At 46.3% G+C, this 26,801-nt stretch overlaps 1 protein-coding gene across 4 annotated transcripts in view; it reads left to right on the top strand.

Moving 5' to 3' along the window:
- The first annotated feature begins 18,341 nt into the window (after nt 1-18,341).
- Nucleotides 18,342-26,801, top strand: part of NHS (NHS actin remodeling regulator) — a 350,209-nt gene continuing 341,749 nt past the window's right edge. For 3 of the 4 annotated variants that reach the window (XM_057717998.1, XM_057717996.1, XM_057717999.1), the window contains exon 1: nt 18,342-19,440. In XM_057717998.1, the coding sequence (XP_057573981.1) occupies nt 18,897-19,440 (544 nt within the window). In that variant the 5' untranslated portion in view covers nt 18,342-18,896. The remainder of the gene's footprint in view (nt 19,441-26,801) is intronic. The other variant, XM_057717997.1, reaches the window with a different exon arrangement.

Genomic DNA, 26,801 nt, shown 5'->3' with positions numbered 1-26,801 from the left:
ATACACTTTGGGAATCTCTCCCTCAGTTCAGCACTTGGAACATAGTAAATACTCAATAAAGTGATCATCTCTGTTGCTAGAAGTCACAGACGAGCACGCAGTGGAGCACATTGTGTACACTGAAACTAACTTTTAAAACCATATGTTACTATTAACACTGCGATCTTTTTCCCAATATGTTTTCTACCTGGAGATTGCTAATTTATAGAAAAGATGATAGAAATGAGTTTTGTGTATATGTTTTATAAACGACCCACCTTAATGAATTTGATTATTTGGCCCATTGGTTTTTCATTAGATTCTTTTGGTTTCTCAGGGCGAACAAGTAAATCATCCAGGAATGTTAAGTTTTTCCTTCCAAACTTCTTGCTGTTTAAGGTCTTATCATAGTGGCTAGAACCTAGAGGGCAATGTTCAACAACAATGAACCATAGTGGTGATATCAGGACTTTGTTTCTTCCTCGCTTTAATGGAAATGCTTCTAGCTCTTTTGTTGTTTGTTTATTTGATAACATTCAACATGATGTTGGCTGTTGGTTTATGAGAGAGATTCTTTATCTTGTTAAGGAAGTGTCCTTATAGTCTTACTTGACTGAGAGTTATTGTCAGGAATGGGCATTATGTCTTATCAAATGCTTCTTAGATATCTATTCAGACCTTACAATCCTGGAATAAATCCTGCTGGATTAAGATACATAATTCTTTTAGTATATTGCTCTATTTGTTTTCCTAGAAGAGTTCCATGTTGGTGGGACAAAGGATAATGTATATGCCTAAAGTCATTTTTAGGATTTTGAGGAACTAAAAACAGTACCTAAAGTTAAAATGCAAATTACTTATTCTGATAAAGAGAAAATATGTAAAATTGTATATTGTACATACATTAATGTTTAAAATAACACTGTATGAGAAGTAACTTGTCATAGGCTCCCAACAAAATGGGAACATTCCTCAACAGTCCACAGGCCACTGAGTCTCTCTTTTACCTCCAGCACCTTAGCAGTTTCTTGAAGAATATAGAGTTGGAAGATTCTGGATATTCAAAGTTGAATATTCAAGTTAGAATTCCAAACTGAGGTGAACGGGGGCCTTGCAGATCTGCCTACATTTCTGAAACTAGATCCAATGTGACTTTTCTCTTTTGTCTTTACTCAGGGTAGGTAAAATTTAGCCCAGTATGAGCAAAGACAACTAACTAAGCAAGTGACAAGCCAGAATATAAGTAAGAAAGTTAAGCATATGTCGTGACAGTTGTACGCGGGATGGGGGGTGGGACGTGCATATGCATGGGCAGGAGGCACTCTAGGCTTGTAATCTGCATAAATCCCAGCCACCCTGCTGTCCACCTCAGCTCAGGGCTGCATTCACAAGAAACACCACTCCGACAACCCAAAATAACTGAAAAGCTATCTAAATTTTTCATGTCATATCAACAAAATGTAAAGAAGGAATCTCATTTGTAGCACTTAGCCAAGTTCCTCTTCACTTATCTTTTTCCCCAAAGCTCCATTTCCTTACTGCCCAAAATTTGCCCCTCTTTCTCCCAGTGTCTGTCTCCTAGCGTCCCTCAGCTTTCTCTCCAGCCCAGTCTGACCTGGCCTTTGTCCTCTCTGCCCTTCTCATGGTGAAGCAGTCCAGTTCTTTTCGGTTCGGTGCCTCACCCATTGCCCAGATCTGCACATTAAGGCCCAAGAACAATCAGGCAAAGGCAAACCTCTTAGCAGGCAGGATTTTTATTGTTCTATTTTCCTCTTACACATGCAGAAACAAAATTCCCAAGCAGTCCCCAAAGCTCTGCTTACCCAGGACTTTAATTTTCCTCACCCAGTGAACATTTCATCATGTTCTGATTTGCCGGAGTCGGAGTCTAATCCCCCCACCCCCACCAATTCAATGATAGAACTAATAAACAACAAAGAGGTCAAGAGCAGGGAGACAAAGAGAGACCTGGGTAGCCCAGGACCTGGGAAGGGAATTGTGTGAGTAATGGAGGGTTGGGCCTGTTGGCAAAATTATGGTCACAAAAAGTGCCATCTTTTCTACTTGGCCTGGTTCCTCTGAAGCTGAAGTTTCCCCAAAAGTATTATTAAGGCCTCAAGAAAGAGGTACAGGAGGAACAAGGCAGCATTAAGCTGTCTTTCTGCTTCTTAAAGCTGGAGGGTTTTCAAGGGCTGAGATGCAGGGAGATGGAGGAGGAGGGTCCTCCCTGCCTTGGGCGGTCCAGCCCTTGGCCTCCGCCACCCGCTCAGTCTCTAAAGCCCAGACGCCCCCTCCAGCAGAATGAGGAGCCTATTTTTAAAGACCAGGCATACTCTGAATGAATAATGACTTCTCTTTTTCTCCACCCGGTGCCAATCAGTGACTCATCAACCATTTTCTAAATGACTATGTTTTCATTCCCCCGTTTCCTTCGCACTTCGATATTAGAGAAGATTAAATGCAGCCCCTAGCTGCCTCCCTCTGCTTTTCTGTGTCTTGTTTTAGAGATGGTAATGCCCCCAAAATAGAAGCATTTCATTGAATGCTGATCATTTAGTGACAAGTGAAAACACACACACCCTGCGGTGTTAGGGAAAGCTCGGTATGACTTCCAGCAGGAGGACGTTGGGTGAAAAGAGAAGGAAGTGGAGTCTTGGACTGTGAAAAATGTGATATCTCAACTGGACCCCATTCCCTGCCCCCCCACCTCACCCCCGATTTCCCATTGTACAACCACCTTCTACTCCATGCTATCCTCTGCTCAATGTTTGTTTTCCTTTATGAGCCCTTCTGCTCTGCCCCTCCACCCTGGCACCTTTACTTGCCCTCTTGGCAGTACCTTTTCTAGTTCCCTGTGGTCCTGTTAGCAGCCCTAGGGAAAATTCTACTTTTTTGCCAGGGTTTTCTCTTCTTACTCCTACTCCTGAATGTGGCTGTTTTCAAAATGAGGCTTGTCTTTCACCACAAGAGCAATGAGAGAGTTTGGGTGGTGAATATAAACCCATCATCATTTCTGAGATAAACTCAGCCTATCCTGCGGCTGATGGGCCTGTGGTCTTATCTTTACACACACACAGCCCCCCAAAAAAACCCAATAGAGCTTTCTCCTCTATCTGAAAGTAGAGAGTTCCTACGAAAACTTTCATAAGCAAAAATGGAGTAAAGCAAAGAAGCAATTACCTGAGGACACGTCTTGGTAAGGGATGCACAAAATAAATCGGGATAAAGCACAGGTGCTCACAGACACAGGTCAAGGCTATGGAGGCTGGATGCTGAGATGCTGAGCGCAGTCCCGGGAAGGAGCTTGGCAGGGCCGCTCTCGCTGCTCGGGATGCACGCTGCCTCTCTAACCGGCTCATTGCAAGACAAACGCTGAGTACTGTTTTCGATTTTCACCTTTTTTCGTAAAGGTGAGAATCCTCTTTGGATTTCTCTTGGTTAGGGAAAACAGGTATTGATGTAGGTCTTTTGTAAAAGCAAAGTGGCATAAGGTGAACTTCCCAAAAGCGGGGAGATGCCTGTATTCAGCCGTTCCTCCTCACTCGGGCCAGATATCTGCCGTTTGCCGTCTCCAGCCTTCTGCAGCCTGCTCTGTGACCTGGGTGCTATGTGGATTATGTCAACAGGCTTCCCTTGTGCAGAGACTTCCAGTTGGGTTTAATTTATGGAGAGTTCTGGAAGTAGATCAGAAGGTGGGATGACAGGTCCAGGCATTTATTGTGCTCAGTTGCCTCTTTGGGCTGACTCTGTCCCTTGACCTAAGGTCGGTGCTTCTTTCAGGCAAGCCTGCGTGACTCTCTTCTTCTGGTAACCTCTCTCCCCTCATCCCTGTAGGCCTAGGGATGGTAAGAGCTCCGCTGCCTCTTACCCTTAGTTCCTGCATTTTCCCACCCAGTGCCATTGGCTGCTGCCAGTGTGTAATTAGTCCCTCTGTAAAAGAACCCTCTTTAAATCATCCTCATTTGAATATGCCATCTGTTTCCTGTTGGGACCCTGACTGGCCCTATCTTCCTCTCCTCTCCATTCCCACCCCACCTCTCAGCCCTGCTTTGCTCTGATGTTTCTGTCGCCTCCTGTGGCATCTTCTGTCCTCCTCAGGCTGTGGTCTGAGTGTGAGCACACGAGCATCAGTTGGCCAACACACAGTTGCTGGGAAGAAAGGCTAAGGATGGACTGGGAGTGGGATTATCGACTCTGTCCTCAAACCCTCCACATTACAGTCTACTTGTTGTGAGCCTGCAGGACTCCTTACTCTGTGAACCATTCCGGGATCATTTAAGGCCACAGGATATCTATAGCAACTCAGTCTCAGTAATCACAATCATCATCATGGCTGCCAATTGCTGATTGCCAACTCTGAACCAGGCACCGTGCCTGGTGTTTTGCCTCTGTACATCAAATGGAAGTTTCCATTTCACTCGTCAGGGTTGCTTCCCCATGGTATTTGGGAAAGGGATGAATTGAATCCCAGCCCCCTCTCAAGTGGTCCACCCGCGCGGGTCACTCCACTTCTCCGCGTCGTGTATTACTCCCGACTCCACCAGGGGGCGCCACAAACGTCACTGGGGGTAGCGGTCCGGCGCTCCTGAGGCCCTTCCCATGGGTAAGTTGCTGTTCCCTCTGCAAGGATCTCTGGGAGTTTTAGGAAGTAATTGGGAGTCCCAACTCTCACTTTCCTCCCTCGAAAGGCCACACCCTCATGCGGGTCTGTCAGTGTGTGCTCAAGGTTTGAGGAGCATCAAAGGGGAAAAACCATGTGTGAAGGAAAGACTGGGAAACCGCGGAAACCTGCGACGAGTTTAAGCTTTCTCCGTGGGCGACTCCTAGAGGCAGACCCCAGTTCCTGAGCGTGCTCCCTTGCCCTCAAGTCGGCTCTTCTCTGTGGAATATCCTCCTTGCACCTCTGCCTCTCGCCTTTTGGAAATGTTTATCCATTGGAGCTGTTCTCACCCCAAGATACATTCCTTTCCCTCCAGTGGGACCTTTCGCCCAATGTGAGTCAGTCAACCAGTGGTGTTCTTTCCACTGTTCCTCCAGATCTGCCCCCCAGGTGATGGATATGCACATGCGTTTAGTCTTCAGATTATCCAGCAGTAGCTGTGGATCTTGTTTGTCTCTGTCTGTCTCTCTCTCTGTTTGTCTCTCTCCCCCTCCCTCCCTCTCTCCACCCACCCCCCCAACTCTGGCCTGTGGCAACAGGTTCTTTAGTGGCCTCCCTTTAGCTATATGAAGACCCAGCCCAGGTACTGAAATGACCACTTATGAGAGCCATGGCATTTCTTAGGTAAGGTCCCTCCTCTGCCCTGATCTCTGTCTGAGATGGGGGTTGGTTTCATTGCTCCAGTTTCATATGTTTTAGCTCTACACCCTCACAGCCTTCTGCGGTGGCTAAGGTTCTTTTCTCACGTTGTGCCCCAGTGAATGACCCCTCAAGCTTGGGACCTAGAAATTGGCCTTCTTCCATTTCTCTCTCTCACCCCTATATCATATCCATCACCAAGATGTTATCTCCTTGACTTTTTCTGGAACCTATCTGCCTCTCTCCATCCCCTCTTCTCCACCCCACCCCCCACTGCCTCTGTGTTGGCCGCCAGTCCCTCTCCTCATCCTCCCATCCCTTATCTGACATTGCTGGTTAATTTTCACTACTTGTATATGGTCCTGCCTCCCCCAACTAAACTGTAAGCTCCACGAGGGCAGGGATTCTGTTCATCGAATTTACTGCTGTACCGCTGGTGCCTTGCACAGTGTCTGGCAGGTAGTAGACACTCAATCCTGATTTGCTGAATGAATGAGTAAATTGTTAAGTCCAATTCACTTATCTTGGAAGCTGGAGAGAGAAGCTCCCTAGCACTGTCTTGCATACAGCAAGCTATTAAGGAATACCTATTGGAAAAATGAATATTTCTTTTGCTTAAGGCTACAGAGCTAATTAGCAGCAGTATTTAAATCAAATCTCCTCACTCCAGTTGATTCTTAGCCTTGGTCGAATATTAGAAACATCTGGGAAGTGTAAAAAATTCTGATGCCCAGGCTGCACCCTAGACTAATTAAACCAGACCTTCTTGGTGAGGTTGGTGATAGGAAACCAGGTATCAATCTTTTTTAAAGCTTTCCAGGTGATTCCAATGTGCAGACAAGGTTGAGAACCACATTAAATCATGAAGTAGGCCCAAGGTAACCCCCTATTCCTCATACTGCATCTAATAGAAAATTTTTGAGAAAAATAAAAAACCTTACCCAGTGGTGACCCCTGAATTCACATGTGCAGAAATAGTGGCAGCTGTGGGAGGAGGGGAGCACGCCCTCCTGTTGGGTTGGGACCACACCGTGGTAAGAACCAGCATGTGTTCATATTCACAAGTGTACGCTGAAGGCAGAGAAATGGTTTTGTAAGGTGGGTGGAGGCACTGGAAGAAAGTAAGTAATGGGAATTTATTTGGGACTGGTTACCAGGAAGCTATTGCCTAATAATCCTCTTAGACCACAGAAGAGTAACTCCAGAGATTTAGGGAGGATTCTTTGGTTTGCATCATTTGAAATGGACAAACCTCCAATTGTGTTTACCAAGGAAACCATTTTAGATAGTGATGGAGAAAAGGCTATAGGAGTCATTTTCTCCCAGAAAAGCATCGTGGAGATAGCAGTACTTGGTGGTTAATTTCAACCCTAAATCGCCACGCCCTTTGGTTGAGGCTTATTTTCAGAACTGCCGTATGTAAAGATAGGAATTATGACTTGAGAGAGGAGCAAGGAAAGAAAGGATAAGTAGCTTGCCCAGGGAGTCATTGAAATCACTGAGAGAGTGCACTGTGCTCAGAGATTCTAATTCTGAGTCCCAGGCTCCACCCTTTGGATGCTCTCCTAACCATGAGGGGCTAACTTCATACCATCTGAACTCCTTACAACAACAACTTCTTAAATCCATTATGGGATTTCTTAAAATGTGAGGAAAGAGGAAAAAAACCCACCATTCAATAGCACAGAATTAGATTTACTTTTGTCTATCTGCAACATATAAATAGATGTCAACATTAATATATAAAGAACTCATAAAAATACTTAGGTATTTATGAGGTATTTATGTACTCAATATAATGTTTAGTCAAATACTATCTTTAAAACAGATCAGTACCTCTGTTTACAAAGAATTGCCCAGGGGGTATTTTGCAGAGCTATATGGTGGTGCATGGGCAGACCTGTCAGTTCTGGGTTTTAGGTACTCAATTGGCATATATGGGAGAAAGAGACTAAAGAGGAAGAAAGGTCATACAGATTTCAGGGCTTTAATAAGATGGAATCCTGTGTTTTTGGTGGGAAAAACCACACCAGTTATTTTAAAGCTGATGAGTTAGTTGGTCCAAATGGAAACTTGATTTGGGCATCATTTCTTACCTTCCAGATCACAGTTCTCTCTGGTTATCTTCACTGTACACACTGCTTTGTGCTTGTGGTCTAGACACTGTCTACAATGTGCATTTCATGTGTTTTAACATGGAAGACATTACAGCAGCATGCAAGGGCTCAGCTTCGATTAATATTGAGCTCCAGTGGTTGGAAACATGTAATCTTAGAATTGAAAGGGTCATTTAGTTCATTTCCTTCCCTCTAGATATTTGAATGTTTAAACACCAAGATGTTGAGTTTGGAGACATGCTAAAATATCTCTAGGGCTGGAGAATCCATAAACTCAGTTCAGGGTTTCTCCAGTCAAGAGACTTGCATTGCTTGGTTCATTTCACATCCTAGCATACTTTTGTCCTTGAGCAAGTCCAATACTTCTTGTTTTGAAAAAATACAGTATGACAAGACAGGTTGTAGGGCAGAGGAAGTCTCCATGGATTGTAGGATACCAATGAGGGAGTTACCTTAGAGGTGGACAATGAAAGAATGGGGCAGGGAGGGGCAGTGTCCTTTTTTTAAGTACTTAAGGACTATTATCTTACTACCTGCTAATATAATGACAGATAAATAAAGGTCCCCCAGCATGCTACAGCTCCCAATTCAACTTATGACAGGACAGTCATAGTTATTATATGCAAAGCCAGAGATCAACTATTTCAGCATTTCCTTTTTATGGACACTTGAGCCCCTTTGAAAGTGACCTGCTATCTTTTCAGTACCTTAAAATGTTAAAAAATTATTTTATCTTTTGTGTATAGTGAATGATAAAATATCTAATTTTAAGCAAATACTGTTTAATTTTGGATTAACAAGCAATTAAAAGTTATACTATGAAATTAATTTTAATGCAATTTTAAAACTTCAAAATCTATAGATAAATTTTGATATTTTTCTATTTAACAAGTGACACAATTTTATTTACCTTAAATTGCTTATATAAGAATGTCAGCGAATTCATTTTAAATTGACATATTGTTTCATATGTGGTGTTAGACTGAATGTGTATTAAAGTTTAGTGAAAATTTAATGTTCAGGCATCAAAATAGACAAAAACTATTTTCATGACATGATGTTAATGTCTTTCATTTTGAGCTTTTTATATGTGACATATTTGGGGTTTTTTGTTTTTTTTTTTTTGCTTTTTGTTTTTGTTATTTTTAATTTATGACCATGCTGCGCAGCATGTGGGATCTTAGTTCCCTTACCAGGGATCAAACCTGCATGGAGTCTTAACCACTGCACCGCCAGGGAAGTCCCGGGGGTGGGGGTGGGGGGCGTTAAAAATAATACTAGAGGTGAGGTCTTTGGGAAGTGATTAGGTTTACATGAGGCCATGAAGGTGGAGCCCCGTGATGAGATTCGTGCCCTCATAGCAAGAGAAAGAGACCAAAGCCCTTTCTCTCCACCATGTGAGGACACAGCGAGAAGGCAGCCTGCAAGCCAGGAAAAGGGTCCTCACCAGAACCCAACCGTACTGGCATCGTGATCTGAGAATCCCAGCCTCCAGAACTGTGAGAAATGAATTACTATTGTTTACTTCTCCCAGTCTATAGTATCTTGTTATGGCAGCCTGAGCAGATTAAGACATAATATGGAAATTTGAGTACTATTATTTATGAGTATAACAAATCACAGTGTGGAAAGTATTCTCGATAAATGCAGACGCAAATTGGATATAATCATCATGATATTTAACATTAGTTTTTGAGGTACCAGCAGCATCCTGACATGTGCATAAGATTTGGATCAGTTGAATACTGATCTAGAGATTTTCATAAGTTTTCTTGTTTTTATATTTCTCATGAAAGCTGTGTCAATATTAAGAAGCTTTATGCATCTTTTCTTATCTGGTTGTCAACTGAAGGTGAAACTTAAATGGTTTGTTATTATTTGTTAGAACAATTAGGATGTTGTACTGGTCAGAACCAACATGGTGGCTAGCTGTATTTAGTTGAATAATAATAAACTGAATTATAAGTCAGCCCCTCTAATTTCCATGAACCTTAATTCAAACGAGACAGTTTTCAGACGGTTTGTTCAAACAGGGGAAATGAAAAAATTATACTCTTTATTAATTAAAGAAAAATAGAGGCAGACCCTGTCTTAGGTGGTGTTCTCAACAGCAGAGCCTGAGGTGGGGAATGTTTGGTACATATGATGTAGTGAGGGAGAGCTCCTGGGAGGTGTGAGGGGAGCAGGGTTGGCAGGGGAAGGAGCTAAGCAAAGATGTGGATTCAGGACAAGGCAGCCTCATTCTGATCCCACAAAGAGCTCTGGGGTGTGGATATGGGCACAGAGTGTGTTCCACACAGTACCATTGAGTCATTGGCCTTGGGCTGCCCTTCTGAGGGGTTGTAACCTCCACGGTAGCTCTAGTGAGAGACAGGAAGTCCTCCAGAGCAGGTTGCAGCTGTGAGCAGCCAACATCCACAGCAGTGTGGGGCTGAGTGCTGCAGCCAGGTGAAGGAATTCTGGAAGGGACTCAACATCATCTGCTACAGACATCACTTTTTATTATTTTAAGTATGTGAACCCAGTAGAATCATCTTCTCCCCTTCTGGTTTTATTGAGGTGTCATTGACATATAGCACTGTATACGTTTAAGATGCACAGCATCATAATTTGAGTTACATCCATCATAAAATGATTATCACAATAAGTTTAGTGAACATCCATCATCTCAGATACAAAATGAAAGAAATAGGGGGAAAAAAAGCTTTTTTTCTGGTGATGAGAACTCTTAGGATCTACTCTAACAACTTTCCTACATAACATACAGCAGTGTTAATTATATTTGTCATGTTGTACATGACATCCCTAGTACTGCTTTATCTTAGAACTGGACTAGAACCATCTTTTGAATACATCATTTGTTATTGCAATAATTATTTAATGCTGCTTAACTGGAAGGGAAATACCTTGAGGGCAGGTCTTTGTTTTGTTTCATTCAAAGATGATTCCTTGGTTTGTAGAATAGTCACAGACACATAGTAGGTATTTGTTTGTCGAATGACGTCTGTGAACGAATGAGGAAGACCCAGAGCCCTGGCATTCTGAATGTTGGAGCAGTGCTTTGGAAGGAATTGGTACTTCTATCAGTCAGAACTGCATCTGACCATGTGTAGTAGCTGACCCAAATAGAGGGTTTTTTTTTTCACAATACAAGAACTCTGGAGTGGGGGAGGCCAGGTCAGGGGCAGCGCTCTGCTCCATTATTTACATTCCAAGAGCCTTATCCCTCGCTTTCATCCTCATGTATGTCACAGTCGCAGGACAGCCCTTCCGTCTCAGCCTCGAGTCCATTGTCCAGGACCAAAGATGAAGAAGGAAGTCTTTATCCAGAACCACATCATCTGGCCCGTCCTGAATGCAATGAAGTCTAGGGTGGGGAGCAGGTCGGCTGGTGCCATTGCTACCGGGAACAAAATTGAGATTCTGTTAGCAAAGGAGAAGGGGTCAGTGGGGAGGCAGATGACAGTGTCTGCCACTGTAGCAAAACTGAGCAAGGCTATGGGTGGGTAAAAATGAACACTCTCTCTCCCAAGGGCAAATAAAGGCATAAATTCAAATAAAAATGGAAAATAATTTCAAAACCTCAAATCCCTTTTTTTCTCTTTTTCTCCTTCCCCATCCTTTTATTATGACTTTTCTAGCAACCAGGGCTGAAGTTCTTCCCAAAGTCCATAGGAAATACTCGAAACATGTTTCAAAACAAATCGAAATGAGCCGGTAATCCAGGCACTTGCTTACCATTTTTTTTTTAACAGAATTCTTGGACAACTATTTAATTTTTGTCTTAGTGGCCTGATATTCCATCTGTACCCCAGTGAGTGTGCACGATGATCACCTTTAAAATTCTTTTTCTTTTAAGGGGGAAATTCGGACTGCTGCAGTGTTTCTGCTGGTGTTGCCGTTACTATAGGAGACTCCTAGGTGCTGCTGTTTCTTATGGTGAGTCTTGTGTTTCTCCATGGAGAAGCTTTCATTATTTCCAGACTCTTATTGAACCCATTATGAGACCACTGAGACAGGATGAGAAATAAAAATGTCTACTTTGTTCACTGGGTTGTTATTTCTGGATCTTTACAATTGAGGTGGAGAAAGAAAACACCTCCGGAAAAATAATTTAAGAGGCATGGCTGGTCGGTTGCCTCCCGTTTGATCCCAGGAGCCCTGTAGTTCACACGCAAATATGAAAAGGGCCACGGAAGTAAATTTCAGTGACATTTTTTATTTAAAAATCTCCCGCTGACAAAATCACCTTTTCCATCAAGGGTCATCTCAGCGCACAATTTAAAGGCTGGCCTGTCCAGTAAAGTGCCTTTGTGCCAAGAATTCTGGATTTCCTTTACAGGGTTCTTTCTCTGAGTGGTCGTGCTGGGTTTGCATTAGTGCATTGACCTTTTTGAGCCTTTGTGTTCCCCATTCATAACAAAATTGGCTGTACTTTTTGGTTATATTGATGTGGAGGCACTGAGTCAAATATCCTGACCCCAAAATACTTACCTCACACCAGCAGCATCGTTTTCCCAGGCAAGACACCATTTCTGCAAGTAGATTTATAAGTCAATTTTATCCGAAGGGTGTAACAGTTCCTTCCAAAGAGCCAGGCTCTCGCCCATTATTGCTAATTGGCTAGATATTGGGGTTTTTGTTTGTTCATTTGCTATAGCCCGTCGAATGCAATATCATATATTATTATCTCGGTGAGCTTCCTATGGGGATGCTAACTTGTTCTACACCCACATAAAATACTTTATTCTCCAGTTTTCTTATTAGATTTACTAACATGTCACTGCTGTACCATTACCATTTAACAGCCTGGGAGGCAGAAAGAACACACTATTATACAAGTCTTGGCAAAGCCAACCCTGAAGTAGGGAAATCATTAAGCTTCAGGAAGCTTTAACTTTCTTGCACCCAATTTCTTATCATTAATACAAGGTTCGTATTCTTCCCTGACCCCCTGATCTTGTAAAGGAAATAGAGGGAGAAAAGGGGAGAGGGAGGCGAGGAAGAGACACAAATCTGGCTGAGCCACAGCCATTTCCAGTGCCTGCACTTACATCAGTGATTAATCAAACTAATGGGGAGTTCTAATTCGGTGCTCTGCTACCCTTAAGCCCTGTAATTGCGGTGTCTCTGAACCCAAAGGAAACACGTTGCGCTCTGCGTGCCCAGGCGCATAGCTTTTAAATCTTCATAACTCTGTAATTACTCCAGCGCTTTCCTTCAAATCTGGCTTAATTTCACTTCCTTAATGAGCACGACGATCTTGATAAAGTTTGAAGTTTGCTGCCTCTGCTGTTCACAGGGACTCAGTCCCAGACTGATAATGTGAGTTGGAGATTTCACTCCCTCAGGTTCCTCTCAAAGAGAGCTGATTTATTTCAGGACCACCATAGTCCAAAGCACTTCCTCTGGGTCAAGGCCAGCTCTGGGTGTTTTCATCACAGAAGGGTGCTTGGAGAGCAAATGCTGAACAGTTAAAAAAAAAAAAAAGGCAGTTCGGGGAGTGGGGAGGGGGAAGCTTATGAACCCTTGGGGAACGGCTGTTTCGCTTTATTAGCGCCATGTGCTCCAGAGACTGTGGTTCATGTTACCCAATCGAAGACTTTGCTTTATAGTAAATATATTAAAAATCCACTTCCTCTTTCTAAACCCAGCCTCGCCAAAGAGTGAACATTTCAAGTCAGCTTAAAAAAAAAAGCAACATAATTTCCACATTCTTTCTCCTACCAACTGGTTTGCAGGATTTTGAAAAGATTTGTTGGAAATGCCCTTTAATGATACTAGTCAAAAGCTCATCTTCTCTTGCAGCTGGTTGGAGGGTCTCAGTTTTGGCCACCCTGTTTTGCTTTTAACCATGTGGTGATGCTTGGTCTCAGCTTCAGTCTTTCCGTTTCCAGGCTGTAAGAAGCAGCACTGATACCTATGTTGCCTTTAGAATCCCTGTTCCAGTCTCTATTCCTCCCAGACAGTGTTAATCGCTCTGGGATTCCGGGCGGCGCTTAATTCCTATCTCTATTATAGCTTGCTGGCATTGCCCTACCATTGTTTGTTTACATGTCTATCTAACCTACTAGACTCCACCCTGTGAGAGCGATGTTTGTGTCTTCTTTCCTTTTATATCCCTGGCAGCAAACAGAGGCCTGAGCACCCAGGAGATGTTTGCACTCAGTAAATAAAGCTTGCGGTAAATGTTTGTTGCATAAGCAGAGGAAAGAATAAGTGAATGAAACTCCCTTCTTGTTTGCTATCACCATCTGCTTTGACTCTGTCCGTTATTTTGATGTATTTGCAGTTCTGACTAGATCCAGATTTGGCATGTTTAAAATTATATTCAGTTGTAAAATGTGAGGCTAGGATTTTTGAAGATAAGAGAGAAGTTGAAATCTCTCCCATTGGAAACAACGTGAGTAATCAACAGTTCTTTGCAGGGAAGATCAAAAGGCTGGTTGGAACAGTCTTTGGATTTGCTGTCTTTGGCATTTTGGGAAAACTGTTTCATAGCATGATTTTTTTCCTCTCGTTTCCCTGCCAGTAAAGTGCAGAGAAAAACCTCTGTCCTGCATACTTAATAGACTAGATGAGGATTTTTGAGGAAGAAAAGCACAAACTAAGACAAAGGAAACCCTTCAGTAGTGGTATATAGTCCCCCTCCCCCACCGGAAACTACAGACGTGATAGTTGTCAATAGGCAGGTCCCTGAACTTAAGTGTATGGTGGCTTCACATATTGATATTTAGTGAATTTTTTCCCCTGGTGTTTCCTGGGAACACAGGTACACAAGACCAAATTTAAGGTTCTTGAACTGGAAGAACCTGGACTTTTGAGTTTCAAAAACTAAGCCATGAAGGCTTTGGACGTAACGTTCATGCCATGAACCAGAGATGTGGGAGAAAGCACGCTCCCTCCGACAGGATGGCATAGAAGCACGGGCTGCTGCTTCCTCCTGGGAACCAGTACAGCCAAAGGAGAGAGGGAGGTGGTGAATCTCTGAGCTCAGCAACTAATATAACACTGGGGAGAGCCTCCCTGGGAGCGCTGATGTGGAGGACAGAGGGGCAGGTAACATCTTCTGCAGCCCTTCGGTTGGCTGTGTGTATGACTTCTTCCCATATGTTTCACGGCTCCCTCATCTTCAGCTTTTATTTTGCCCTCAAGGTGTTTCTCTGTGCTCTAACTTTATTTGTAGGTGCAGTTTCAGTATAGGATAACCACAAACTCCAAAAAGTGTTCTGCTTGAATGTGAACCATATGACTCTCTTAGTTTCCCAAGAATGACAACCTCTCCTTCCTTCTCCAGCCTTTGCTACAGACTCTGAAATCGGCGCTTCTGCCTTTGGCAAGTGTAAGGCACCTCCATTACAAGATATTTTCACATTACGTTTTATGGACAAACCACATTCATTTACTTTCAAATTGTTGCTTTTTTCTTGTGTAAATGATAGATTTTTCTATCTGCGAAATGGTTTGGGTAACTTGGGTTGGGTTGGGATGGGAGGTTCATAATTTTGCCCAATAAAATTACTGAAAAGGTTTTTTATTTAACAGCTTTTTACTTAGCGACAGGGCTTTTCAGAATGAATTAAAGTGATTCAGTGAGGAATAGGTGCAATTGGGTGGAGGAAGGGAGATTCCAGTCACTATAATTACATGATTATGCTAACAAGCCCCTGTGTCTCCTGGAATTTCTGGGACAAAAATATTTTTCAAGTATAAATAATGGTGGTGCAGCACCTATGCTGGGATATTTGAAACAGAACAGACATTTTTGGTGAAGATTCTTTCAGGAATCTCTGCTTTGTTGCTTGTGAGGTTCCAGAGGCTGCTTGACTACGGTGCTGTGCGGAGCAGGAGGCTAGCCAGGCTGAGGGCAGGGGGGCCGTGTGGCTTCTCAATGCCAGTCCTTTCCTTCAACAAAGACCTTGTCCCCACTGGGCTGCAGCAGGCAGGAGTGTAACTGTGGGTGGGGACACAGAATACTTCATTCATTTTACAATGGCCTAAGGTTTCTACTGACCGAACATTCGAGTTTATGGGAGAATTGTGCTGGCCTTTGAGCTGCATGAATGATTGCTGGGAATTAGGCAATAGGGTCATTTTTAAATGCTGCCTTTCTTTTCCCTTTTGGCTGCAAGCTCCTGGTGATAAATATGTGTACATGGAGGTGGGCAGGGGTATAGGGGTATGTGATTGCCAGAGACCAACACACACATAAGTAGGTGTAACAGTCTGGCTTCAGATGTCAACCTTGATTTCATCAGAGCTTTTTGTGGGCAAACTCGGAGTCAAGTGGGGCAATCTGCGATTTGAATAAGAGCGACACAGCTCCTGGATGTATGGAAAATTCATCCGCATGAAGAATGTTCACGCACCCCATCGCGATGACATGAGTTCAGTGTTTCAGTTCTATAAAGTAGGAACCAAACTAAAACCGTGGGCGTGGGGTGGGATGGGGGTGGAGCTTGAACTGGGAGGGGCACAGTGAGGCCCTGAGGTGGTCTGAAGCTGCCCGTGCAAAGTTGGCGCACAGTGTTTATTTAGACAGTGTCTGGGAAGCCTAACAATCACTTCCCTAAAAGTGCCTTTATAAGCACCTTCCAGTGGACTGAGAAACACATGAGCTCACCGTATTAATGCATATTTTAATTTGTATTAATTTTATTTTTGGTGACTTTGAAAGGAAAGCTGTCCTTCAAAGTCATCAAAAATAAAATACTGAAGAGGTCCCTGCCAACTACCAAAGGAGGAGGGGAGGGGGTCAGTGAGAACGAAGGAACTCAAAAGCCACAATCGAAGCGTTCTATTTGCCAACATGGCTTTATTAGCACATGACTAGGGGTCCAGGAGATTACAAAGAGTTTCCCTTTTTTACACAGCTGAACTGTACTTTCAATCGTTTTGACATCTTGAGTCTCTGCTGACCACTTTGGGGCAGACACCAAGGTAGCTAACCTGCTCTAGAACTTAATTACCCCCTGGAATCCTACCCCTCCTGGGCCTGGAGGAGGGCTCCCTCCCGTGGGACTTTTCTGTCCTCCCCTTCGATCACCTCTGTCTGGTGGCGAGGGGCCCAGGAAGGAACCCCCCCAAATACTCCGAAGCTCCCTTTAGGAATGAGAGCCTCACTCGGCTCACTGCCCTCGTCAGTGCTCCCTGCCCTTGTCAATGTTCCACCGGCCTCACCGCGCTGGCCGCCGAATGCTGTGACTAGGGGAGTGCTGGAGGAGGGGGAGTGAGAGGCGGGGCAGACCTGCCACCAGGCCCCCTAACTGGGTGGCTTTAAATACCCCTCATGGTTCTTTCTGCCTCAGTGTGCTTAGGGAGGAGCGCCTCGGCTTGGCTACCTAGCAGAACTCATGTTCAGAATTGTGAACATATTAAAAAAAAATAAAGTCAAGCTAAATTTGAAAACAGCCAGCTCTAAGCTCTTTATATTTGTGAGATTAAAAAAAAAAAACTCCCCAAAGACCTCTTTCTAAAATATTTTTTTTTTCCATTTTTTAATTTGGAAACAAACCCAAATTTAAAGTTGCAAGAAATGTACGATGAATCCCAATATGCCCTTTACCTAGACTCGCTCTTTTGCAAATTGTCATATTTTCTTTTTTCTCCTTCTTTGTCCAGATGCATAATTATCATCATTCTTCTTCTTGTTGCTACTGAACCACTTATATGTACCTTGCAGACATCATGGCCTTTTACCCCCAAATTCCCAGCCTGGATCTTTTATGAATAAGGACACTCCCTCGCCAAAAATGTTATTTTTTTGAGGCAGAGAGGGGGATCTGTTGAAGCCTTTATAACTGAAGTGTGGGCCAGTCCAGAGTGCGGAGTGTGGGGCCCTGTGCAGGCTGCGTTAAAGGCGGGGAGAGAGGAGAGGAGACCCCACCACAGGTCTGGAGGGCTTTATTGTTGCCATAAAACATATTTTTTCCATGTTCTCTTTAGACACATGAAATGAAGTCTGCATTCCCAAGATCTGGCTTGTGGCTTTAAAATAAAAAATATTTTTACAGTATTCTTTTTGGAGGGATGAAAGCATGCATTTTATTAACATTTCTCAAACTCTTTTTTAGGTTTTAGGCTGACAGCATCCAGCCTTCGACTGCTGCAATTGAAATACTGTACATGCCTTTTTAGAAATTATACCTTTCAGTTAACCAAAGGGGAAAACTTTCTTCTGTGAATCATCAGCTCTCTGATGGAGAATTTTAACATCCCCATGTCTGATCAGCAGAGTAGGGTGACAGGGAGGTAATCTGGCTTGTCGCACCTAACGTGTCAATGAGTTTTGCAAGCAGTTTTCTGGGGGTTTTGCTCATGCGTGGTTTGGGTCTTATTCATGATGTTCTATAGAGACCTGGCCCAGCGCAGCGGCTGAGGGACGTCTGGGAAAAGGTACAAACTCTGTCCACACCAGGATGTGCCCACGCCCCATCACCCTCCCCAGCTGTGTGACAGCATTCACAGAGCCCAGGGCACTCTGAGGGGCGGCCCAGTTTTCCCTGCTAAGAACCCAAAGGACTTGCTCAGAGCTGGAATTCCGCGAAGCAACTTGCTCCAACACGTCAAATCAGCCGCATCCCCAATACCCCACCCTCCTGCCTCTGCGCTCGCCACCCACACCCCCAACCCCAGCTTGAGGACTCCCCGCCCCCACCATGCTGACAGTCTCAATCCTAACCCCTCGGATGCGAGGAAGTGTCTTTGCATCAGAACAAGCCTGGCGAGGCGAGGCCACCAGTGACTCCCAGCGGCCGCACAGGGCGCTGCGCCCCCCTCGCCCCGGCCTCTCCCCCCTCCCCCCTCCCCTTTCCCCTTCTCCTCTCCTCCCCTCTCCTCCCCTGCCCTGCGTCCGCCCCGCCGCCCCCGCGCCGCCTCCTGCGCCTGGGCTGGAGGCGGATTCCTCTCTCCGGGTTTTCAAAGAGCCTTTCCGAAACCTCCTCCCCGCCCAGAGAGGGAGAGAGATCCCGGGCGCAATTGCTCCCCGGAGCGGCCGAGGGGCGCGCGGGGAGAGGCCTGCGCCGGGGTACTTTCAAACTGAGGCGCGCGCACACACTCACACCCACCCACCCATACAGACGCGCGCGCGCGCTCACACACACATACACACACACATACACACACACATACACACACGCCCATTTATATAGGCGGCGGCGGCGGCAGCGGCCGGGGCGGCGGCGGCGGCGAGCGCAGGAATGATGGAGCTGAGCCAGCCGACCCGGGTTGGAAGCAAGTGAGGAGAGCCCAGACGCGCCCCGGGATTTCTGTGCCCCGCGCCTGTCATCCTCCTGAGGGAACGGTGCACGCGGAGGAGGACCAGCTGGACTGATTTGCTAGGGGGAGGGCGGGGACGAGGGGGAGGCCAGGTGAGCGAGGAGCCCCCTGCGTGTCCGGACTGCCCGACTCCTGCCCCCTCTCCGCCCAGGTGGGCGCGCCCGTTTCCCCGGTCGCCAGGGGCGCTTTGAGGAGACCAGAAAGTCGCGGCCCGGCTGCGCGGGATGCCTTTCGCCAAGCGGATCGTGGAGCCGCAGTGGCTGTGCCGGCAGCGACGCCCGGCGCCTGACCCGGCAGAGGACGCGAACGGAGGCAGCGCTGAGCCGCCGCCGCCGCCCCTGCAGCTGCCCGGCCGACGGGACGAGGCCGTGTCGCAGGGGCCGGAGGATCCTCCCCGCGCGCCCCCAGCACCTCCCGGGCCGCCGCTGCCCGCGCCGACCGACCAGGCGCCGCCGCCGCACGGAGAGGCGCCCGCGGCGGGCGAGGAGAGCGCGGCAGGGGTCCTGGAGGCGGCGTCCACGGCTGGCGAGGCGTCCTCGGCGGCGGCTGCGGCCGTGTTGCTCATGCTGGACCTGTGCGCGGTCAGCAACGCGGCGCTGGCCCGCGTCCTCCGGCAGCTCTCGGACGTGGCCCGGCACGCGTGCAGCCTCTTCCAGGAGCTCGAGAGCGACATCCAGCTCACCCACCGTCGCGTCTGGGCGCTGCAGGGCAAGCTCGGCGGCGTGCAGCGCGTGCTCGGCACGCTGGACCCCAAGCAGGAGGCAGTGCGTGAGTACCCGCGCCGTCCGCCCGCCTGGCGCTCCGCTCCGGCGCCGCACCCTCGCGCCCTCCAGGGTCGCCGCAATCCAGCCCCGCGGCACCGCGCCCGCTGCAGCTGGCACCTTACTCTTGTCTCCCCACCCCTCCCCTCCCCGGGACCCACCCCAGTCCTCCTGGAGTTCGGGGCAGGGATGCAGACGCGGAGGGGAGAAAGTTAAAGGGGGCCGTCTGGGGACTCGAAGGCAGCCGCGGTCTGAGAGGGAGCATTTATGGGGACATGGGAGGCAGAGGAGTCTGTCATTCACCTCTGGGGCTCGATTTCTCGGTCCCTCCTCCCCGGGGGGGTGGGGGGCGGGAGGTTACCGCAACTTATGTGGTTTCCAGCAGCCCATCCCGGACCCTTGTAGTCCCCCATCCCACCCCCGTGCATGCTTGGGGCGCTCGAAGAGTAGTGAGTGCCTTTTTAGGGCTTTTGCAACGCTGTGGCAGGGGCTGCACCGAGCCACGAACTTGTGCCCTGTGTTTGTGTGCGACGTAGAGCGGCGCCGCTCGCCTCCCGGGGTGAACTCCGAAGTGCTCTGGTCCAGCCTTGTGGCCTGGGAGGGGCGTGGAGGGAGGAGTGTCCCGGGCCCTGGGGAGATCAATTGAGACCCCTGGGCATCTCTTCTGCCCTGAACAGAACAGGTTCCTACTAAATGGCTCTCTGTGCCATCTGCCCTCCAAGAATCTCGGAGGCGTCCCGCCAATGTGTTCTGTCACCCAAATTCACCCGTGTGTGCAAGACCCCTGGGCTCCTTTGCTGCCCGTTAACTTCACTCTTGCGACATCCCAGGGCTCCCAATAAATGTCATTCTGGCGCTCAGGGGGGTCCCCTGGCGCACGGTTGGCCAAATCAGGAGGCGTCGGAGTCATTTAGGAACAATCGGACGGTGGGCGGGGGCCCTAGGCCAGCACGCCGGTCCTTTGGCGCCTAGTCCAGCGGCTGCGACGCTCGCAGCGAAGGTGATGTCAGCGGCTCTGGCTTACATAAGAAGCTTCGCGGGTTGCTGCAGCAGCTGCGCGGGTGCGCAGTGGCCGCGGAGTGTGCGGGGCGGGGGCGCTCTCGCGGCATCCTTCCCCAGGGACTTCCGGGCACCTCTGCCCTGCAACCCGGCACAGCCTCCTAACCGACCCTCCCCGTTCGCTCACTATCCCCCTCCCCCCCCCCCCAAAAAACCCACCTTGGAACCCCGCCCCGGGAATTTGCTGCTTTTTTGCAATAATAATAATAAGCGTAATGAATAAATGATGTGCGCGATCGGCTTTCGCAGCTATAAACGACCCGGAGTTGGGTTAATGACTGGTTGTTTAAAAGGGCAATTCCGGGGATGAGTTCTGGAAAGAATTAGGACTGCCGTAGGCCAAGTCGTATTTTACTTTTGGGACTTGAAATGAGCGCTTTAATCCTGCCTCCTTTTTACCTCAAACCACACAGCAGGGACAGGCCCTTCACTTTCAACAGCGCTGATATCTGGGGAGTGTGGTCTGGATGAGTGGTGATTTCACTTCAAAAGAAGTGGATGGAAGTTTTGCAGACTGTTGAGTGGTGCATACATTTCCCGTGTGTGTGTGTGTGTGTGTGTGTGTGTGTGTGTGTGTACGCGCGCGCAACACTACACCTTAAATTAGATTTCTCACAAGTGACACTCAGTGCTGGAGCAGGATGAGTTCTCTTCTCCCCTTTTCCTTTAGAGGCAGGAGTGAGTGGTTATGTACCCAGAATTTAATACGTGGTTAATGGAGAAAAGAGGATTTTTGGTGTGTGCATACGATTGATGAACATATATTCTATTTGTGTATACTTATACATGAGTAAATAAATAAAGATGGGGCTCATATAATACAAGGGATGGACTTAAAATCTATACTTTTTATATTTTTCTAAAATATTGTCTCCATGCTTTGTGCACAGACTTCTCTCTTCTGTTGTCCATATAAATTTAGCATGGCATTGTTCCTGTTTGATGTCATAAAAGGCATTAACTTTGGGAGAAAAAACACAGTATTATGTGTCTTAATTTGGGTTTTCCATTGTGTAGAGGTGGAGACAAGGATTTCTGTGCAAGGAGTTTGAGAGGGGTTCTAGGAAGCACAGGAAGGGAGTGGGAAAGTGGGCAACTGGGGTTCAATCCAGCACACACCTCACAAGTGTCCCACTGAGGAGTGAGGAAGCTGGAGTGGTTCTCCACCAACTTCCACCGCTCACTGTTGGAGAGTACTTGGAGCATGAATGCCCCAGGTGTGGGCTCAGCAGGCTCCGGCCAGGTAGAGAGATGCCAAGAGCCTATGATATGTACGGGAATGTCTGCAGGGGTCACCTGGGGAGGGGAGCAGGGCTGTGTGTGGGTGGAGTACCAGTGGCATCTGCTACATCATGCATCTCCCTTGAGCTTTGCTCAAGGCCTAGGAGAGTTTCAAAGGGAGAGGAAGCCTGAAAGTGATCAAAGTTCCCCTTTCTCCCCCTTTGAATGTGTCTGGGTGCCTCCATAACCCCTGTATAGCCTTGCCACCCAGATCACCATTCTCCATGCTGCTTCATCCTTGGACAGCTGCTTCTTGTTGCCCTGAGACAGGCTAGGGTAGTTTTTGCAGGGGTGACATGATCTGACACACACTTCAGGAAAGTCACACTGGAGGCAAGTCTGGAGGCTGGTAGACCAGTTAGACAGTGTGAATGGTGATGGTGGCTAGGACTAGGGAGACCGTGAACAGTGCTTAGATTCTGAATTCATTTTGGAAATAGAATTGACAGGATTTACCAATTAGATTTGGTACAGGATATAAGAGCAAATAATAATAATAATAGATGACTCCTAGTTTTTTGTTGTTGTTTTGTTTTGTTTGCTTAAACAGCTCATAGGTCCATTTCCAGAAATGGGTAAAGTTTGTGGAAGAGTGGATCTTTTATCATTGAGGGGGGGTGGAATCAGTACTTTTCTGTTTGTGCCATATTAACTTGAGATACTTGTGTTTTAGACAATTGGATGTGTGAGTTCAGAACTCAAGAGAGAGGTCCAGGCTGGAGTTGTAGATGTGAGACGTAAGGGTAGAGATGACATGTGAAGCCCTGGAGCTTGGGACCGTGTAGAGAGTAAAGAAAAGGGGGCCAAGACTTAGCCTAAGGCAGTCCAACTTCAGAAGTTTAGTAGAGGAGAAGAAAGGCTGAGAAAGAGCAGTGAGCAAGCTAGAAGGAAAATCGGGAGAGTGTGGTAAGATGGAAGCCAGGAGAAGGTGTCTCAGGAATGGAGGAGGAATCACTTTGGTCAAATGCTTCAGAGAGGAAGATGAGCACTGAGGCAAGACCATTGAGTTTGGTACCTTGTTAGCAACGAGTGGCCCTTCTAAGTGCCATTTAAGTGGAGGGTTGGAGAGGAAGGCCACATAGGAGGGGATGAAGAGAGAACAGGAGAGGTGGAAGAGGAGAGAGCAACCACAGACAGCTCTTGTGAGGAGTTTTGGTATGAAGGTAGGGGAGAAATGGAGCAGTGGCTGGAAGGGAATGCAGGCTCAAGGGAGATTTTCTGAAAAGATGTTGATATTTAGGCATGTTTAGATTCCACAGAGAGGGGGAAAATTGACGATGCCGGGAAAAGAACTGGATAATTATGGAAGTCCTTGAGAAGCTGAGAGGGGAAGGGATCAGAGCACCCTCACCCGTGGGAACTAGAGGGAAGATGGCGGATACGGGCAGAGGGGCAGGTGGGCTAGGGAACTGTGTTGTGGATTACCTGGCTGTGTTGAGAGCTTTCTGAGGCTTATGGTCATAAGCATGAACTCAGTCTAGCTTTTCAGTCACTAAAACCAGGTACTCTGGAATTACTTCATGGGCCTCAACCCCAAACTGTTCATCCTGAGACATTTGAATGACTTTGGCTTTTGGGTTGCTATTGATTGTATTTAGTTTCTGAGTCTTAAAGTAAGTTTTATATTAAAGTTGAACATTCCTGCAGAAAATGGCTCAGACCATAAATGTACAGCTTGGTTAACTTTCACAAAGTGAGCATCTCACATAACCATCGCCCAGATCAAGAAAGAAAACATTTCTGTATCTGGAACCACCCTCCTGAGGTCCATTTTATCAGTCACTACCCTCTTCCCCAAAGGTAACCACTGTTCTGACTTTCTCATCCATCAATTAGATTTTCCTGTTTTTGAACTTTGTGTAAGTGGAGTCATATATACCTTTTAGTGTCTGGCGTTGCTCACCCAACATTATATTTGTAAGACTCTTGCATGTTGTTGCATATGCAGTAGATTGTTCCTTCTCATTGCTGAATAAAATTCCACTGTGTGGAATAAAATACCATCATTTGTTGGTCCATTCTAATGATGGACATTTGGGTTGTTTCCAGAGTAGGGCTATTGCCACAAACATTTTTCTGCGTGCCTTCTGATGGGCTTATGTACACACAGCTGTTGGGAATATATGTGAAAGTGGAATTGCTGGATCAGAGGGGATGTGTACATTTGGCTTTAGTAGCTACTGCCTAACAGTTTTCTATACTGGTGATACCAACTTATACTCCCAGAAGTGTATGTAAGTTCCAGTTGCTCCACGTCTTCACCGACACTGGTATGGTCTTCTTAATTGTAGCTACTCTGGGGTAGCTAATAAAAATCTCCTTGTGGTTTTAATTTGCATTTTGCTGATGATTTGTGAGATTGAACACCTTTTCATATATATTTCTGGTCCCTTGAATATTCTTTTTTGTGAATTACCTGTTCAAGGCCTTTGCTCATTTTTCCATAAGGTTCTTTGTATGATTTTTTCGTGTCTTGTGGGAGCTCTTTATATATTGTGGATATGAGTTATTTGTGAGCTGTAGATATTGCAGTTACCCTGTGTCACGTGCCTTTTCACTCTCTCAGTGTTACCTCTTGGTGAGCAGAAGTTCTTGTTTTTACATAGTCCAATTTATGGTTCCTGTTCGTTCTTTATGGTTAGTGGTCTCTGTGCTGTGTTCTGTTTGTTCTTAAATTGTTCACTGACCCCAAGGTCATGAGGATATTCTCCTATGTTCTAGAAGTTGTTTTTGTTTTGCCTTTGTTGTCTGTGATTCACATGGACTTGATATTTGCAAATGGCATGAGATAGGGGTCAAGATGCATTTTTTTTTCCATGTGGATACACAGTTAATCCATTGCCACGTACTGAAACGACCATCATTTCCCCATTTCACTGCTGCAGTGACATGTTTGTCTTCTAGCAAGTAGATTGATTTTATTTTTTAGTTAACACTTTTTGAGTTCTGCTCTATGTCAGGCCCTGTGCTAAGGTCTTTATATGAATCACCTTATGTAATCTTCACAATGACTCTGTGAGAGACATACTGTTATTTTCCTACTTTACTAAGGGTTAACAATCTGCTCCAGGTAGCGGCAGTTAGAAAGTGCTGGAGCCTAGAATTAGGGTCCACGTCTGAGCGCACAAACTATATTCCCAAACACTACACGTCTCCCCCACGTGTTGCGGCACAAATCCAGGGGAATTACAATATTAAAATCAACGCCCTTCTCCATATGCTTCTGTCCACTTGACACGTCCCTCCCTGCCTTCCCCACCTTCCACCCCAGTCCTGTCACACTGAACTACTGTCTGTTCCCCAACTTGCCAGGCTTTCTCATTCTCCAGGCCAATGTGTATACTACTGTTTTCTTCTGGAACATTTCACTGGCTCATTTCTGCTCTTTTTTTTGATAATCAGTGGACACGTCATCTTCTCTGTGAAGTGAAACCTGATTCCTTGCCTGCCACCTCCTGCCTCCAAGTTTTCTAGAACTCTGTGCTAACCTTTATCTTAGCTCTTCTCCTTCTGGACAGCAGACTATGTTGGTGCTCTGCTAGATTCCTTCAGCCCTCACCTCTCATTCTGACGACTGCTTACTGCCAACTCCTGTGACTCTGCCTAGGGCTTTTCCCCCCCTGACTGATGGGCCATGCTAGGCCTTGCACATAGGGAAAGCAAGAAGTGCCAGCAAGTCAGTGCCCCTGAGATAGTACTCAGTGACGGGACTTTGGTGGACCAGTGACCCTGCTTCCTTGCCCCTTTGATGAGAGAGCTCTGGGGCATATTCTACACCATCTCTCAGACTTCCCCAGAGGACTAAGCTGTAGTTGACCAGAGTAGTGACTTATTTGAAAACACACTGTATTCTCTGCCTTTTTTTCTCTGTCTCACTTTATCACCTATGGGTCACCTCCCACAAAAATTTCTTGAACTTGCACTCATCAGGTCTGGGAGAACCCATGCCAAAACAATCATGTTTAGTCTTTGAACTGTGAGGGCAAAGACCTAGGGCTGGGAGTCTGGTAGAGGTGATGCTTCTCATTCTTTTTCCCTAAACTCCTTTCCTGAGGATTATTAGATTTGCCACATGGCCATGCCTTCCCAGATGCTCTATGGTGGGTCTGGAAATAACGTACTTTCCCTTTAGTTGGCTCACACTTTGAACCTCTCACTGGCATAGGAGGAGATCTTCAGTGGTTCAAAGGTGAGAAGAGGCACAGAAGGAACCCAGGTCCACGATGATGAAGACACACCCTCTCAGTTCCCCAACATTCCCTCGGCCACGTTCCCTTGGCCAGCCTTTGACAGTACTACTTATTGTCCTGTGGAATGGGCCAATGGTGGCCCCAAGAGATCCACACTCCCTCTTTGAGATGCATAATTTCAGCCAGAGCAGACGCTGAAACTGCTAAACCCAGAAGTAGACTGGGAAGTAACACGTGGGGTGAATCGATCATTTGGGGTCAGTATGGCAATGCTAATCATGGGTTCAGCCTGCTTTTGGAAGGATGATCCTTTTCCTCCCCCTTCTGTTCATTCTACCACTCATAAAAACCCTTTGAAGTCTGATTAATGTGTTTTTTGAGGGGGATGTTTTTGTAACGGTGGTTAGGTGTCTTTTCCTCCTGGCTCTACTCAGCGAGTTTTTCTGAGGCATTATGATATCCGAACAGCTCCACTGAAAGCTGCTTGTAAACCCATCACGAAGCAACTGAGAAGAAAGCAGTCTTTCAAAGGTTAATAATTCATGGGTGTTATGTCCTCATAACCGGTAACAGCAACACATTTCTTTCTAGACTTTTCTTGTTATACTGGATTGGGCTTTTAAATCAAAACTACTGAACTATTTTACCTAGGAAGTCCTTGAGATTCTGTTGGGCTGATATTGTTAAGATGGTAACAATAAAGATTTCTTTCTTCCTGTTTGTGGAGGCCTTTTCCACACAATGCCATCAGGAAAGTGTAAGTTCCGCATAAGTGCTCAGCAACATCTTCAGTCTCAGGGCTTCTAGTCTACAGTGGGCATCACCTTTTAAGTTCCAA

Source organism: Hippopotamus amphibius, chromosome X, assembly GCF_030028045.1.
Source record: "Hippopotamus amphibius kiboko isolate mHipAmp2 chromosome X, mHipAmp2.hap2, whole genome shotgun sequence".
NCBI classification, from domain to species: Eukaryota; Metazoa; Chordata; class Mammalia; order Artiodactyla; family Hippopotamidae; genus Hippopotamus; species Hippopotamus amphibius.
This window is presented reverse-complemented; position numbering and strand designations above follow the sequence as displayed.